Source organism: Cupressus sempervirens, chromosome 8 (genome assembly GCF_028749045.1).
Source record: "Cupressus sempervirens isolate cs-2001-9-10 chromosome 8, ASM2874904v1, whole genome shotgun sequence".
Classification (NCBI taxonomy): Eukaryota; Viridiplantae; Streptophyta; class Pinopsida; order Cupressales; family Cupressaceae; genus Cupressus; species Cupressus sempervirens.
Window position 1 is genome coordinate 253,747,803 of NC_143125.1, and position 19,382 is coordinate 253,767,184.

General features: G+C 35.5%; 1 protein-coding gene across 4 annotated transcripts in view; it reads right to left on the reverse strand.

Annotated features, from left to right (window-relative positions):
• LOC149542436 (SPX domain-containing membrane protein OsI_17046-like) overlaps positions 1-19,382 on the reverse strand; it is a 288,998-nt gene that overhangs the window by 138,496 nt on the left and 131,120 nt on the right. For all 4 annotated transcript variants that reach the window (XM_089797382.1, XM_089797379.1, XM_089797380.1 and 1 more), the window contains 2 exons: positions 18,329-18,630; positions 10,862-11,037 (listed from right to left, as the gene is read on the reverse strand). In XM_089797382.1, the coding sequence (XP_089653508.1) occupies positions 10,862-11,037; positions 18,329-18,630 (478 nt within the window). The remainder of the gene's footprint in view (positions 1-10,861; positions 11,038-18,328; positions 18,631-19,382) is intronic.

Sequence of the window (19,382 nt, forward strand, 5' to 3'; positions counted from 1 at the left end):
AACATGAATTGATGCATTACTTTTGTGGGAAATTGACGATCGACTTCATGATTCTAGATATGTTATCCATATGACAGTAGCACAACATGATGGTGCAACATCCTTGAGGTTGATTTGGGATCAAGGAGTTGACAGGATGAATGCCTTGCATTTTATGGATTGTGTTGGGTTACTTAACTGTTTGAGGCATGCAACAATTTGATTCAGACTGGCACAATAGGTAGAAATGCTGAAGGGTACTCCCCTTGATAACACAAATACACAAAAGAAATAGATAAAGAACAAGTCACAAGAACAAAAATTGGCTTCTTATTTTCTCAAAAAGTATGGAATTACAAATTTCAGGAATATAACATGCATAGCCACATGGGCATTTTTCTCACAATATTTTGTAAGCCAAAGCAACCATAAACATCCCAAAAAATGCCCTAGACAACCCTACAAGCCTTATTTATATAGGCAAATTTTCACCATCAAAGAAGGTTCTAGAAATTTCAACCCTAGAAGCTGAGGCTGCCCAACCATAAAATATTATTATTATTCATAATTTATTACATCCAAATAGACCTCAACAACTTTTGGGAACTCAAAAGAAAAGCTAAAGGAAATTCATTTTCGTCCATTCCAAGTGGCACAACTTCCGAAGACCATAACTCATCGCGACTTGCTCCAATTGACTATTATGAGCCAATTTCAAAAATGCCACAAACTGCTCCATAGAAACTAATTAACGCATGCTCCAATCAGCCGAGGATTGACCCCTTTTCATAGCCTCTATAGCCTTCAAATCTGAGTTCAAAGATTTTATACCTTGTCGTCAATACCAAAATGTTTCTATAACTTCACAAACAAACTTGATATTGCAATAATATTTCAATGGTAGGCTGATATATCTAAAATGAACCTCCAAGGGAGATATCAGAACACTCTAAGCTTGAACTACCAACTTATAAAAAATAGTAAGCTCTAGAAATAGCAACTTTGCACTGAGATAGCTCTTATTGAAAGACAAATTAGAAATATTTTTGGGTGTAGAAAGAGTTCCCTTACACCCTAGATGCTCTTGCATCAAATGCCCAAATTAATTAAAGAAGTGACCCTGTTACATCTTAAATATCCTATTGGACATTCTCCCGCATTTATCACAAATATTTTCAAAAATACAAGTAATTTTATGCAATTGAAATTGGCAACTGAACTAGTAGATGCTCATTAAAATACTCAGATTAAAACAACTTCAGAATTGCTACTGTATTACAATAACCAACAATACAATAACATAACCAGCAAAAACTCATATAAATCCTTTAGAATACGTCTTTGTTGCACACTGACACTCCTACTATACGCTTCTATTGCTATTTTTTTGTCGAGCTATAACCAAGTTTACTAAGTGGGGACAAATCTTTACCACTGACCGCACAAGAACATAACAGTGGTACCAAAGCTTTCCCTCAAGTGTTTCCCCTTGGGTGCTTTCCCTTGGGTGTTGTCCCTCGAGTGCTTTCCCTTGGGCGTTGCCCTCAAGTGTTGTCCCTTGGGTCCTTTCTATTGACCGTTTTCCCTCATGTGATTTCCCTCGGGTGTTTCCCCTTTGCTACTTTCCCTCGGGTGCTTCCCTTGAGTGTGTCCTTTGGGTACTTCCCTTGGGTACAGAAGTACATGACGTGTAATGGAAAAATTAGGTATGTTGTTGGGAACATTACACCTAACTTACCATCAATGGTCTCTGATTATTTTATAACCAATATCCATTCATATTACCACCTCCGTTGACATCTTGACAATTCTCTATGGGTTTCCCAAGAATTCCAACCAACAAGATTTTGCTTTGGTTTTCTCTACAACCCAAATGTCTTAAAAGCAATGTCTAAGCTTAACATATTGTCCCTTCAACAATAAAAACACGATGCTCTTGTCAATCACCAGCATTGAACACTAGGAGTATCGTCTTTAAGGATTTCGAGTTCAAGAAATCTCCTTCCTTATCCCAATTTGTTGTTTCTTCTCAACCTTGCATCTATGTTATCTGTTGTAGATTACACTTCCCTAGCGTAAACTTCATTACTTTCAACATCCATACTCATTTTCAACTACCTTATAACTATGCTCAATACATGAGGCTCTTCAGACAAAGCTTTTAGAGTTTTGTTGTTTCCAATTCCACGCATGAGACTACATTACCAACAATTTCTCTATCATTGCTAGACCTACCACTACCAAGGAACTGACAATGATTCTCTATGAAATTTGAAGTTTGTAACCTATTCTTGGGCACCATACCTTTCCAATATCGAAGATGCCTTTTTTGGGGCAAGCTTTTTTGTCTACGGAGTTTGCACTAATCTGCAACGACCAATATCCACTCTTCTTCCAAATCTCCAAAAATTCCCCCCTTCTATCCCTTCCAACATACTCCTATCTAAAACTACGAACAAGGTAACAGGTTTGACCCTTGGCCTTCTAGATTCTATTCTACGTGGATTCCAGTTTGTCTTTATTTCCCCCTTTTTACAATATATATATTTATCAATATTGTAGCATTAGCTTTCGCATGTAAGCAGTATATATATATGTATATATACATACATACACACACACACACACACATATATATAATTTGTATTTTACTATGTGCCCAAAGGGGAAGGCACTTAACAAACTTATTAAAAACAGAGATCAAGATGGGGACATTACATTCCTTCCTTCCCCAAATTGCTTGTCCTCAAGCAATTTCAATGCGGGATGTGATCAGATTCGCTCGTCTCCCACATTGCATCTTCAACTAGTAGGTCTTTCCATTTCACCAAGAATTCCTTAATCACCCACTACTTGAGAGTTCTCTTCCTTGACTCGATAATTGCCTCGAGAATCAATTTCCCTTTATCATCCAACGGTGGCAACATGGCTAATGGAATTACATTAAGTCCCAAGGCTTTCTTGAGTTGAGAAACATGGAAAAAATTGTGCAACTTGCTACTTGAAGGTAATTCCAGCTTATAGGTTACTTGTTCAACTCGCCTTATAACTCAATAATGCCCGTAGAACCTTGGCTTTAACTTCTCTACTCCACTTCTTTTAAGAGAAGACTGCTTATAAGGATGCAATCTCAAGTATACCAAATCATTTACTTTGAAGTGTCTTTCCACTCTGTGCTCATCTACATATTGTTTTTATTGATTCTGAGCTTGTTGAATATTTCCTTTCAGAGATTTTATTGTCCTAACTTTTCTGCAGCAAATCTACAGCTTTAGATACCCTACTATCAGTCAAGACTAGGTTCAGAAAACTCAATGGTTCATATCCATACAGAGCAATGAATGACATTATTTTAATGGACACATGATGAGTGTAATTGAGGCAATACTCACTCAAATGCAGCCACTTTACCGATGCTTTTTTCTATCCAAAAACATAGCTCCTGATATAACTCTCTAGTCATTTAGTAACAATTTTTGTTTGACCATCGGTTTGTGGATGATAACTAGTACTAGGTGTGATTTCAGTTCCACACAACTTTAACAGCTCTTGTCAAAACAAACCCAAAAACATCCTATCCCCGCCACTTACTATGTTATGGGGCCGCTCATGAAGTCTGAAAATCTCCTTAAAAAGTAATTTCACTATTTGTAATATGTACTGTGATGAACATAGCTGAAATAGAAAAGAAGTGTGCAAATTTAGTCACCCTATCAACGACAACATAGATTCATTTGCTTCCTTGGATAGCAAGTAGATCTATTATGAAATCCATAGAAATAATCTCCCATTTCCGATTGGGTATAGGTAAGGGCTGTAATAAACCAGCAGGTATGTATTTTCATGCTTGTTTTGTTGGCATGTTGGACATTCCTGTACAAACTTCTAAACTTCATTTTTTAATCCTTTCCAATTGAAACTCTCCCTAATCTGCTTATATATTTTAAAAAGACAAGGGTGACCAACCATGGGCTCATTATGAAATGATTTCAAAACTTCCAATTTGAACTTAGAATTAGGAACTAATAAAATTGTCCTTGTAAAGTATGATTTCATTTTGCACCTTCTACTTGTCATCATCTGTCTTACCTTCAAGAAGGTTTGAAACCCATACATTTTTTGCATGCTCGGATGTAATGTCTTCCTTTCAATCAGCTATTATCTCCACAATAGAACTTTAATGTGGCCTCCTTGACAAAGCATCAACCACTACATTTCTCTTCCCCTTCACATAAACAATATCAAAATCATAGGCCTACAATTTACTCATCCACTTTTGTTGTCTAGATTATTCAAGTCTTGTTGGTTCAAGAAGTTTTTGAGGCTATTGTGATCAATTTTAACAGTAAATGTACTCCCCACAAGATATCCCCTGAACTAGAGCATGCGTTATTGCTAGCATTTCTTTGTCATAATTTGAATAACTCCTTTCAGATACTCTCACTTTCCTACTCTCAAATGCAATAAGATAGTGATTTTCAATTAGGACAACACCTATCTCTTCACTTGAGGCATCACATTCCAACTCAAAAGGTTTGGTAAGATCAAGTATTGCTAACACCGGACATGAGCTCACTAGACCCTTGAACTAAACAAAACATTTGTGCCTCATTAGACTATGCAAAGGCTTTCTTTTAGTCAAATCAGTCGATGGAGCAGCCACTTGTGAGAACCCTTTAACAAATCTTCTACAAAATCTGTATAACACAAAGAACCCTTTCAACTATGACAAGTTTTTTGGAGGCTAATCAACGGTAGACTTAATTTTTTCAGGGTCAACACTAACTCCTTTAGAGCTAATGATGGGACCAAGGTACGACAGTTCCATTAAACCAAACTCACATTTAGACTCCTTGGCATACTAAGATTCACTGTCTAGAATGCTAAGCACTTCTTCTAAATGTTGCAGTGTTCCTCCCAAGTTTTACTACATATCAAAATATCATCAAAAAATATTAAAACAAAGTTACATAGCTGCTTGTTGAAAATTCAATTCTTGCAAGATTGGAAGGTAGTTGGTGCATAAGTCACCCGAAAAGGCATGACAAAAAACTTGTAGTGCCCAAAATGACATCTAAAGGCTTTCTTCTCCACATCCTTGTCTCGTACCTTGATTTGATTGTGTCCGGAGCTCAAGTCTATCTTTGAAAAGAAACAAGCTCAATACGAGGTATGGGGTACCTATTCTAAATTGTCCTCCTATTCAAGGCTCTATACTCAATGCACATGCGAATGGTTCCATCTTTTTTCTTCACCGTGCCACTAAAGCAGCAAAAAGACTCTTGCTCGACCTTATGTGACCTCCAACTGTCACACCCCTTTCTGATACTACTAAGTTATGTGGCTCAATTGTTTAATTTTAACAGTAATTTCATAAATGTACCCTAAGTAGGAAGAAAATTAATAAAAAACCATAATTTTGTGTAATGGACACCCTAGAAATGCCCAAAAAACTAAACCAATTGCTTATAGGAATTTAGTCAAATAATTTGCATCCAACTTTTAATTTCTTCGTTAAATGTTTAAACCTCTTTATGGCTCCAAATATAAAATGTTTGTTTTTATGTCTTTGCATGATTTGAAACCACATAACATGAACAAGAAGGAATTTATAATAATATGCAAACTGAAGATTGAACTACTGCTGAAATAATATTAATTTTCAAACTAATAAAATTAAATACATAGCAAACTTTTTCAACTTGCTAATTACTCCAGCATTATAACATAATGTTCCAATAATGACTTCCCATCTTGCCGCTACAGTAACATGAATAGTGTCGTGCTACAGTCGCGTAGATAGTGTCACGCTACAGTAACATGAATAGTGCTGCTACAGTAAAACATGCCTTCAATCAGTCCAAAACTCATAAAATCATCCCTTCGGAATGGCATAAGCATCGGACAAGAAGCAGAAATGATGTGAGCAAACATCCAATCCACCTATAGCAGGAAATGCGCCCAATCTGCTTGTTAATGAAGTTGATAGCAATGAATTCCAAAGGCCAAACTCCAAGGGAATGACGTCTAGAATGTCACAAGAGAGGATATACGTCCTCTAATGCCAAGAACAGATCTGCAACTCACACATCAATTTTCTTCTCATATTCAACTTGCCAAATGAAGCCACTAATGCTCCCTTTTATTCTTTCTCCAAGGGTCGATTCAACTCACATAAGCAATGTGGGATAAAAGATGTGCAATATAAAACATATTAAAATAATCACTTATGTCTCCCTTAGGCGCCCTCTTTGATTTGCACACATTCCCATAAAATTTAATATTAAGGTAACACTTTAATATTTTACAACTAAATTAAATGTTACTTTATTAATACTTCAGGCATAAAAATATATTAGCTATCGGACTCTGAACAACACGAGTTATAGCTCGTCAAAAATCTCTCGCCGAGGAGTATCCAATCCAATCACCAAAACTAGCCTCCCCTATGTCCTGCTGACTTACTAAAAATAGTAAACATGCCTGAGATTGAGTAAATCAACTTCGTTTTGGCCCAAACTAGAGATGACTAGGCCAAAACACTCTAAGATCCCTTTAAATCCTTCATTAGCCCTCGGGACCATGTAGAACTAGGCTAAGTCACACACACTTAATTGACTACTAAAGTGGGGACATTACATTTTGATGCTCTAAGCAGTATTGGATTTATATAATACAATGATTTAACTTTTGTGCCCTAAACGGTTTTATGCAGATTAACCTTGGTTTTGCAGGTTGTGCCCTAGGTAGATTTTGGTTTCTGGATTCAGGATATTGTAAATTAGACCTACTTGAATTTAACTTTATCTTGCTATGTTATAATTTGTAATTAGGTTGTCAACAACTAGTTATGATCTATCAAACTGATTCTAGTTAGAAATCATTTTAATAGGTAAAGTGAATCGGGATACATTTTGAGGTTTGACTACTCAAATTTATTATCAATGTTTAACCACTATTTTTGGATTAGGTGAAGGAAGGTATTACCAAGAAAGAAGGGTATTAGATGGTTGAGTTCAAGACAATCTGAAATGGTAAGATCTGACCAAAACAATGTACCTAGGTGGCCAAGGTGACTAAGCTCTAGGAGTGCATCACTACATCTTCCTCCTAGCGAATGGACAATTCATTGTCTAAAACATTTCTCCTTGTAAATCTAGCTTCGTGAAGATCAAATACCAACCTAGCCTATTTCATTATCTCTGTTCTTCCAAGCATTATGTTACCCTTGCTCAAATAAATTTAAATATTAAATAGAAGATGAAATTCCAATATAAATATAATTAAACCATTAGAAAATTTAAAATTGGAATAGATTCATCTTAAAATCTTTAATATAAGTCTTATTATGCTTATATATAATTATCATCCTATGAAATTATTATGTAAGCCTTTACAATCTTGTTATCATAACCATATTCTGAGCATGTTGACATTTAATATCTTAGGGGAAGGGTAATGGAGTTTCTTTTGTAATTAATTAATAATTACATCCTTCGCTGAAGTTGACAATCTTGCCTACCAATTTCTTTATGAAGTATAATATGTAAATTATCTTCTAAACAAGCGAAACGAATTGTGGAGTCTCAATATAGGACATATTAAGCGATATGCTATTCCTAGGTGGATAAATCGATTTAATGTATGCATCAAACTACGTAGCCTAGGTAGACTCTAACCACAATAGAAATAATGGGTGTGGGTGTCGTGTCATATTTTAGAGTGGCTATGCCTTCAATAAGGAGCATTTTGGTCAGGCCAAGGGAGTTAAGGGAAAACAAAATGAAGGTAGTAGATCATTATTCTTGCCAGGAATCATCTTGGATGAAGGGTATGGGAAAAGAAGCAAGAACACAGAAAGGAATCCCTCTCATTCTGGTTCCAACGGTAAGACCCATAGCTAGGCTCCCACAAAGCAGTTGACAACCAATAGCCTTTGAAGTCTTGCATTGTTGCAGAAGTGAAAACAGTTAGAAAGTAGCTGATGGGTTGAGGCTCCCAGTGCTTCCAAATCTTTACAACTATTGCTACAACTTCTTAGAAAAAACTCCCAGGCAAGTGTTGAGCCCTTTCAAATAAGAATATCATACTATTTAATTTTCTAGAATCATTCCTTCATCTTAAGAAGTTCTAGTTAGCAATGGTGTAAAGGAAAGCAGTTGAATGCTTGTTAAGCACAAAGAAGTCTATTCTAACTTGAATGCTATAGTAGATAGTATGAAAGTAAGGATGTTTGTAATAAGAGTAGACGCCTTTTCCTTTTTTACTCTAAATTTGAATGTTATCACCAAGCACCAGCTACAACTCATGACCATCACAACTTACACTCAACTGGATTCTATTCTCTAGGGTATTATTATTCACCTATGTCATTCGTTTCTTGAAGTGGAAGCATATTCTATATCTCTTCAGAATAACTATCCAACTGTCATCCTCATTTCTTTACACTGCACAAAAGAAATCAGTAAGGATATTAGCATTACTGTCTTCACAAACGTAGTAATAAACCAGGAAAGACTGAACGTAATCCCTTATACAGACTAAATTCTTATCACTAGGAAGCCCTCTTCCATTTGGAAACTGGACTCTCCAAAGATTATAATCATGACAGTTTTATCAGTCCTTGTGTACACCAGCCCAGAAATTTAGATGGTTCTAACCATACAAAAACTCTTCCATCAAGCAGGCTTGATAGCTTGGTCATGTTGTCTAGTCTATAATTAAATGTTATCACAAAACAATTCCTTCCTTGACATTGTGTCTTAGGAGGTCTCTCTTATGCAATGAGGACTCTTGTGCAATGGTAGAGATGAAGAGTGTTTAATTATATAGTCAAGTTGCAATCTCTCAAGTTATATGGTGGATATCAATCTCATTACAATATCAACCTACTCATAACTTCAAATATTACCCTTATATGGCTATGAAATATCAATCTGAGATCAGAGTTATAACACTATCCAATAGAAGGATGGGATTAAAACAAACTATCTACCTAATCAAACCTTATATTAAGGGAAAAACTGTCCTTGCTCAATCATAGCAAAAAAAAGGGAAACTCCGAAGAACATAGAATATGTTCATTGAGTTAAGAACTTGACTTGATTAACTCAAGTAAGGAGAGATGAAACATACCAACACATAAGCACATCAGTTAATAGTAAATATTAATTGAACAAATTAAGGTAAGATTGATGCAGACCAAGATAATTAATTGAATCTTCAAGAAATACCTTAGGAGAGTATTCCTTAACTAGAGTCAAGCGAGAAGGGTGAGATGTTGATACCAGTTGAACTAAATCCTTGGCCAAGGTACTTATTAATGGTAGTCAAAATGAGGACACTAGAAATAACTGTAGTCAGGTGTCATACTAGATTGGCAATTAGCCATAGGGTATGCCCGACTAAGTTGTAGGTATCCTTACACCAAATCCCAGGAGTCTTGACACTACCATCCACATCAACGAGTTTCAGTGTATACCAATCATGGTTCTAGAGATGCCTCCTCCAAGTGGCCTATAGGAGAGATAAGAGGCTTATTGATAAATTTAAAGCCCAAAACACTAGAGGAGGCCATATAATCTACTACACTTAAGTTCAGCATGGCTCCACTACCCTCTTCTTGACAGCTAGATAAGAAGCCTTGCAAGAGATCAAAGCATCTCAAAGGCCTTCTACATAGGCCAAAAGCGCACCACCACCTCAAACGTTGGATCAAGAGTCTCGTAATGAGCTGAGGAGGACTTTATGTTTTTCATTTAAAGAGCTATGGGAGTTAGGACACAGATGTCTTGGGATAGGCAAGACACACCTTATCAAGGTTCATTCAAATGTGGAGGATGAGCATGTTCTAGATACAAATTTCCAAGGTGATAATGACAATGTTGTTGAGGCATGTTTGGTTGTTGGTGGAACCATTGTTACTATTTTTGGTGTTTCTAGTTAACAGCCCACTGTGTTGGAGAGAATTATCAAGGAGGAATAGGTGTTATGCTTGTTAGATAGTGGCATTACTCATAGTTTCATTAATGAGAGCTTTGTGGTCAATATGGCACCGGTAGTAGAGAAATTTGATGGATTCCTTTTCATGCTAGCAGATGGTTATAGAATGGGTTGCATTAGGATACTAGCATTATCCCTTGCATTAGGTGAATATTGCTTCATAGATGAATATTTTGTTGTTGGTATTGGTGGAGGTACAGATGTGGTACTTGGTATGCAAAGGTTTAAATCCTTAGAAGGTATGTCCAAGATTTCAACAAGATGGAGCTGGAGTTTTCTCACATGGGTAAGCATATCATGCTTAAGGAACTACTGAACGCAACTACGGGAGGAGCAGCTAAGAATATGTTGGTTGACTTTAATTTTGAGGCTTGAAGAAAGGTGGATGAAAGGGGGAAATTCGGTCCCAATTCTCTGATTTCTAACAGCAGCAATAAATCCTTTAATTTTAATGATGTTGCAGCCTCTTATCACATGGAATTGACTTTGCAATATATTTATCATAGCCTAGAAAGAAAATCTCTTCAGTTGAAGATGCAGATGGATTTTGGAGAATTCTGAAGAATTGAACAGCAGCATGTTGGGCCCCCGATCTCAAACATTTGCTTTTATAGAGTAAAAAACTAACTAAATATTTCCTGTTGTATGTAGACTACCTGTTTCATCTTGATAAGACCTGCCTGACAGTTTATTATTCTGCTTCCTGGTACCGCTTTGTAATCAATTGCAGATTCTCAAGAAATGAGAGTCCTTGTACATTCCCGAGATATTCTCCCATTGAAAAAAACATATAAGAGAAAAAGAGTAACTTCTTATTTCAAACGATTTTTGCATTAGAGCTATGTACAAGGCACCTGTGATCTAATTTACAAAAGCTTACCTTTACAGGACGAGTGACTGCTTTATATGCTTCAAAGATAGAATTTGCTGGCCTGTGTGATATTTCATGCATTCCACTATTACCATTTGTATCTGGGATACCCTCCTCTTCTCTTGTCTCTGGACTTTGAGCAAGTGGTTCACTCAAACTATCATCCATGTCATGCTGAACTGAACCTGTACAAATAATTATAAGCTTTTTAGTGAGAAATCAATAGATTACCCAATAAAATGTACTCTTTTGTAGACACTAATCAACACACTACAGTAGATGAAGCATGCATATAGCGGCACAATTCTGGATAACATAAATACATAAAAGGAAAAGGAGACATAAAGTTGAATGCAGTTGTGAACTGAACAGAGTTACAGAAATTGTTTTGATATTTTCATTGACTCTTCTTTTCTTCCATCTAAACTGACATTACTTTGGACATCAGATTTTTTTTCTCTTTTTGGTTTAAAAAACATATTTATATAGGTCAACTATAAGTCTATATGCCAAAAAACACTCAGTGGTCTTTGAACTGCGCGATGTGGAAATGAACCAAAATATAGGCCCAAATATGTTATGTGGTTCTAAGGCATCTCCATATAGCAGTCAATAGCTTCATAATATTATGATTCAAACTTCATATGCAAGACAACATTTGTAATTCTGCTCATTAGTGACAACATAAGTAGCCATGGTCCTATAATGACTAGTGTGTTGTTTAAACATTAAAGTGTATGCAACCACACATCGTCTTTCATGGGATGAATGCACATATAGTCACAAAAAAAATTGACAAGCCAACACACATTTGAAAGTTGACTAATAAGTAACAATGGTAAATAACGCTTTTGTAAAATTGGTTGATACTTCTAACAGTTACCCTACAGCATTCTTAAATATCAAGCCAAAATTCAAGAAATATTACAAACAAATTTGATTAATAATCTTTCAAGATACAATTGCATAAGTCCACATAGAGCTAGCAATGCCAAGCTGAGTGGTACAAAATCCTTTCTATCATTTCTCGTGGATATCGTCATCCATCAGTTTCATAAAATGTTGTTTGCACCAGTTAAAATCTGCTTTTATACTAATTTCATCAATGTATACTCGTGCATGTAATAAAATTAGCTTTCATTTGATTCGTTCATTGTGTCTTTAAATCTTATCCACTGAAGCCTGCATGATAAAAGATTTTGAAGATCTCTATATTACACAATTTTTTCAATGTGCCAAGTCCTGGTCGAGTCTGACCACCAGATCAGAATTTGGGTAAAAAATTAGCTTGTTCAGTCAGAGTCAGTCCAAGTCCAGGTCAAGAATCAACATGATGAATCTAAGCTAAAATTGACTCTTGTAACAATGGTTAGGATGTTCTCTTTTCTCAATTCTTGCAGACTTTGTTTAATGTGATACTAATACTTTATCATATGGCAATTGAAAATATTAGGCAATTTAAGTTCAAAAAGAAAATAGTGTGAGATTAGATTGTCTGTGGGTAATATGCCAAGAAGTGATGAATACGACTCCATAGTTTCTGCCTTTGACCAAATACTAGACTTAGGGCAAAACCCCAAAGGATTTCATTTTAAGGATCCATGATCACAAACTGAGGAGGTCCAGTAATCCAGAATACGTGGTTCTTATAATCAAGTTTTGAGATAAATAGTAATAGAAAGTCTAGACTTCATTATATCATGTAACTAATGATAAACATTTTGATGGCAATTAATATGTTTTCCATACTGTTGAATGCTTATTCAGATTAATAATTTCTCAGATTATCTTGTGGAATTCAATGCCTTGACACATCATTTGATTGTGTAATGAAATCGTTGACAAGGCCAAGGCCAAACCAAGAATAACTAGGTATACAACGTCATGTTGTAATTCATTGACAATGCAAGCATGGTTGGACAATGTAATGATCTGATCCAAAATTTTGCAATTCTTTTTCCAATTTTCATGATGTGACTACATAGACATTTTGTCAAACACTGAGAAGTATAAACTGTCTGATTGCTACTGTTGACAGAACTTTATTTGCATTCTTAAAGTGAATTTACATTACACAACTTTATATATCATTCACTCAACATGATATTTCATCAAATAGTTTTCATGCTAAGTTACCATGGTACCTCCCCCTCCTCCGGACCAAAAGAAGTTTGAATTGGTCTGCGGTACTAGTCTGGTTCGACCTCTGGTTTGGGCAGGGTTCTGTTTTAAGCTTGCATGTATGATTGACTATGAACCCAGTTCGTACCCAGGCAAACCAACTCCAAAAATTCAAACCCGCAGCAAATTGGGCCCTGCAAACGGCTGGAAAGTGATTTTTTGGGCAAAATTTAAATTTTTTTTGGCGTCCACAACCCTTAAAGGTTGTTATGAATTGTTTTTGATGGCCTCATTGTCATTTTATGTTTCCAAACAGGTTATTTTTGTTGGCAATTTGGCTAAGAAGATGAGTTATAATTGTCATTTATGGCAACATATTTATTGTGTAAAGAGAGCATAGTGTGAAGATTGAAGGTACAACAGTTATCCTTAGAAAATTATCTAAGTATCAGTTAGTTTATCTAGTAGAGCAGACACAATTTTGATATGCGCAATTGACAAAAGGCATTATTGGCATGTGCGCAGTTAAGTATAGGAAGATCAATGTGTCATGATGACGTATGTGTGAGAGCAAGACAATACGGTCAATATGCAAGTTATAATAGTTTTACCAATTGCATTAGAGAAACAAGCAGAACAAAGCACGACAGGAAATGAATAATTATGAGTTACGGAATTATTTTGTTTAATAAATTATTACTTGACTAATTAGGGACGACATCCTAGTTGTTAACCCTAAGTTAGCAAGAATTGAATTTGTATTTTGTCAAGCGTCTGAAAGCTTGAAGGTCCTCCTGACAGTAATTTGTAAATTGTAAAGGTATAAAGGTAGAAGGTAAAGTGCGGAGTTAAGTGTGCTTCTAAGGATGACTGTGCAAACTTTATGTGATGTGAATTCTGATGTATGATCAGAGTTATGCGAGTTTTGTGAAGAACAACAGAAGTTATATTAGAAATTGAAGATATCAACAACAAGCAAAGAGGTTTTTGTATCTATTTTTTTGTATCAAGGAATTACATTGTATATTGCATGTTAGGGTAGTGGGCTCTTCTTGCATACATTTTGTATTTATATATAACAACTCCTAATAGGGTTGAGGCTTCTAACAAGGCCTATGTCCTCTATCAAGGATCGAGACACTATATGCATGTAACAAACTCCTAATAGGGTCAATATCTTTAACCAAATACTTTTGTTTAGTGGATCATTTTGTGGGTAAAATCCCCATCAGGGTTTTCCCTTGGGTAGGGTTTCTCTAGTTAACAAAATATGGTGTTATGAGTTTTCTTACTACATGGTTATGTTTATTGTTCATTATAATTAGTTTGCTTTCATATGCAAGTTATAAGGCAATTAATAAGATCATGTTTTGGGCTAAAGTTTGTAGAATAGTGATTCACCCGCCCGCCCCCCTCTCAAATTTTCCTATTTCTAACAATTTTGTCTTAAGGAAGAGCACATAAGTGCTAGAGCAAGAATCTGGTTATGCAAGAAGTTTGAAGATTGATTTGTCGGTGTTCTTCAAGTGTTTGTGTATCATTCATACACATTTGCAAGCTTGCAATGGCTAGAAAAGGTAAGATCTTATTCTATTTGCTATTGTTTTTGTTCTAGTTTTTTTAATTTTTTCATTTCTCTTTCAATCTTCATATGATCTTTTACATTTTTTCAAAATTTGTCATTTTCTTGGATATAAATTATGATCATGTATCTAATTTATTGCTATAGAGAAAGGAGTGGCATCTACCTCTTCATTAGTAGGCAATACCGAACAAAGAATAGAACCCAACTCTGATTCTCCTCCATAGAAGTATGTAGACATTATAAGACCCCTTCCAAGAGGTGGTGCACTCTGTTGGAGATGTCAGGGTCATGATGTAGAAAGAATTAGTTCTTATTATCATGTGGTAGGTCATTCTTGTGGATACACTGGAAGAGGAGTCAAGAAATGACCTAGCAAAAAAGGTGTCCCTATACCAAATGAAACCATGTTAAAATATATTGAAGAGCATGAGGCAGTAGAAGAGAGAGGACGTAGGGTAACATAACTTAGTAGCAATAAAAGTAAAAGAAAAAGAGAAAAGGGAATGCAACTACCTCCCTCCCCCCCCCCCCCCCCATGTGATATAGTACAAGACCACCCCTTTTTTAGTACCATAGCGGACATTGAGACTGAAGCTGTACCCCTTACACACAAAAGAAAGGGACCACTAGAAATTTCTTTTCAAAATAAGAGTTGGGAAATTGCTGACATTAAGGTGGGAAGATGCTTGTATGCAAATGGGTTGTCCTTTAATGCTATTCACTCTTCATTTTGGAAGGACATGTTGAGGAGTGCCAATGAAGCTCCAAGAGGGTATTGTGGCCCTAGGTATGAAAAAGTGTGCACAACCTAGTTGGATCAAGAGGTCTAGTGAATTGAAGATCAATTGAAGCCCATAAGCAAGTCATGGGTTGAGACAGGGGTGACAATTGTTTTAGATGGGTGGATGAATTCTATGAACCATCCCTTGATCAATGTCCTTGCAATGTCTCCTAAAGGGGCAATGTTTCTAAAAGCAGTGGATTGTGAGGGCCAAGTAAAAGATGGGTCATTTATTGCTAATATCCTAATTGGGGCCATTGAACAAGTAGAGAAGCTGGTTTGTTGGTTGAAGCGCAATATCAACATATCTTCTGGACACTTTGTGTTGTCCATTCACTCAATATTATGCTACGGAAGATTGGGAACCAAATTGAGTGGATCAAAAGAGTATATGAAGAGGCTGAGGACATCCAAATGTTTATCACAAACCACCACATGACTCAATCTATTTTCAAAGTCCACTCAAAATTAGAGCTACTAAAGGTAAATGAACTTGAACTCAAGTTTGAAATTTAATTTTTAATATTTGATAATTTCTGATTTTTCATATTTTGCTTGTGCAATATATATGCTTTTCTAAAATATGTATCTAATAGTTGTTGATTTTTGCTCTAATTTATGTCACAAGTTGTTGAGACTTGTTTTGCATCACATATAATCGTTTTCAGACGACTTATGCAAGTGAAAGATGCACTTAAAAGTATGGTAATCAGCCACAATTAGGGTGTATGGAAGCAAAAGAACACTGATAGGGCAAACAAAATAAAGGATAGGGTATTGGCTGACTCATGGTGGGAACATGTGGAATATCTCCTTAAGATCACCGAGCCCATTATGAGCATGCTTAGGTACACTGACATGGATAGACCTTTCCTTGGAGAGATCTATGATGGCATAGACTCAATGCTTGAGAAGATCAAGCAAATTATAAATGAGGAGCAAGATCCGAAAGAGACCTTTTAAAAACAAATGCAAGCAATTATTGTTGAAAGATGGAGCAAAATGGCAACTCCACTACATTTGCTTGCCTATGCCTTGATGCCCAAATACTATAGCTCTCAATATTGTAGTCTACCAGGAAGGTTGCCACCGTATAGAGATATGGAAGTGTTTGACAGGTACCAGGCAACATTTAAAAAACTATTTCCTAATGATGATATGAGAGATGTAATCATGGATGAGTTCATAGAATTTGTGAATGGTAGAGGTCTAAGTAACGATGCTCTTCGTCATCGGTTCAAGAAGGATGCTCGTAGTTGGTAGTACCTCCATAGCCAAAAATTCCAAGCATTGCAGCCCCTTGCAATCAAAATTGTATCACAAGTTTTATTTTTAAAAAATTAGTTCACTTTATCTTCAAAGAATCATGACTAGAAAGTGATTTTAATTTTTTTATATTATTGAATTAATTCTTCTTATATTGCTTACCCTGCATTGTCTTCATAAGTTGTCAATTGTTCTACATCAGAAAGAAATTGGAGCACATATTCTTTCATCCACTCAGTGAAGTGCAATAGGTTGCAATCAAAAAAAGCAGAGAACTTGGTATTTGTGCATAACAACTTGCACCTTCTTTCACACGAGTAAAAAATACAAAGAAGTGTGATACAGGTGCAGAGATTGCAAATTGGATGCTTCCACTACTCAGCTTACAATGGATGATTTTGATGACTTTGTCAATACCATTGTTGCTTCTGCTGCCGATCCCATTGGCCTTAGCTCAAGTAATACCAGAGAAGAGAAGAAGAAGAAGAAGAAGAAGAAGATGAAGATTGAAGAACTAAGAATATTAATAGTTTTTCTGATTTTCATTCCATTAGTTAAACAATGAACGTGAAACAATGATACTTGATCTTGATATTTATAATGTTTTGAATCTTTTATATTGAAGTTGATTAACTATATGATGGTATGATCACAATGATTACAAGTTTAACTGTTTATGGTGTTTTTGTTGTTTAAATGTATGCTAGTATGCTACATTCTAACTTTAACTCATGCTTCATAAATATATATATATTTATTTATTTTTTAATTTATTTTATTTTTTATTTTTAAAATTTACATGTTTTTGTATGAAGGAACCCAAACCCCTTTCCAAAATTTTCACAAACTTGTGAATCGCTTCTCGAACTTTGAACCAAACTCGAACCGGAAACATAGTTTTCATGCAAGCTATATGCCAAAGACTGTAGCAATTGATACAACAAATTACCCAGTACAGAAAATTAACTGTTCTGACCTCTCATGGTAGTTGCTATCAAATGAATGATATAGCCCCTACAAGAAACCAAAAGTGCATATATTGGTCTCTCATTAACCCCAAATTCCTTCCATATCAACTCCCTGTAGGGTATGACACTTCCAAAACTCAATACAAAGCCGCCATTATTGACTTTTACTGTGCAGCTTGCCAATTTAGTGAGTTTGAGACATGAAACTTTGAACTTCAGTTATATCTTGATGTTGGACAACTTGTACCTCAAATGACTACAATGGAAAACTGTTTTGAAGATTTTATCAAACAGCATCAGGATGGTTATTGGCTAGCTTATGGTGTGTACTAGATTTACTACACTAGCCACAATATTCCTGACATTAAGACCACCTGGAACATGTTGACCTACTTTCTTTTCTTTTCTCCGTAGCATTATTATTTTACTTGGCATTTAATTAATTCAAACTAAATTTAGGTTAACTCTCCCATTTAACTCTCTTTCCAGATATGTTTCTAGTTCTACCATTAGCATCAATAGCGAGTTGCAATTTATGGTCACTTAACATTTCTAAGGTTTCTACACTCTTTATATGAGCACACAAGTATCCATGATTAGCATTACGTTTTCATTCATAAGGATATGACCTTTTTATTCATAAACTAACACAAACAGAGGACAATTCCTGAAATGATGCATTATAAATTGTCTCTACAAAATCATCATTTTTATGAATGGAAAAATTAATCCAGAAAATGTAAGGTAAAACAGACCCGTGTTTCCAGCCTCAACTGAATCTGCACCATAATCTTTGCGGAAAGGTTCTTTGAATGATATCCAAAGCCATAAAAGATAGAACATCCATAATGCTGACATTACCCAGCCAGGCATAGTACTTTGGTCCAGGGTAAGCCCGAGAAAAGATTTGTTAATTTGGAGTAAACCTGCAATTGCAGGCCCACATGACATTCCAAGTGCACTGGCAATTACAAAATATGCGGAAGACTGCAAACGCTTGCTTAGAGGTACACAGTCACTAATATAGCGCCGGTTAACAGCTCTGGCAGAACCTACCCTGTCACAAGAAACAGCAAATTCAGATTAGAATAGCTCCAAGCTTGGTTGTGCTAACACCAGTAAAAAAATATTATTAACAAATTATTGTAAACCCACAGAAAATATATTGTTTCTTGGAACTCAAAAGGAGTAAAAGTCTCTATCAGAGATGCAATTTTGTTGTGGGCAAATTATCCTGTACATCTGACTCTGGACTATATTCTGTTAAAAGTGCAAGAAGTGCATCTCATCTATGTAGAAGACCAAGCTTTTAAAATTTACTTAAATATAATATATTGTTGTGGAAAGAAATGATCCTCCATAAACCCATATAACACAATTTAACCTTGCACAGACTTTAGATAACAGCAGCAATATTATCTACTGGTGACAAATATCCAAAATAATAGTAATTCAATTCAAAGGCAACCACCATTAAAGCAGAACACAAAAGATTCAGAATATGTGACAGGAGAAAAGAGAAAAAACGACAGCAATATGATAGCAAAGGTAGTTCAAGGGGTGAACCATAATCATCAACTTACAGAAATTGAAAGGATCCAAAAATGAGAATAATTGAATGACTTAACTCTAGAGCAATAATTAAAGGAAGAGAAATTAGAAATAAACACCATTAAATGGAAACAAGGATAAATTAATAGAAAAACTCTGTGCAGGGAAATAATAAAATAGCCACCAAAATGTGAGTCATACTCTCTTCTATGCTACAAAATGGCTGTTACAATTTATATCCAGTTAATAGACTTGTTT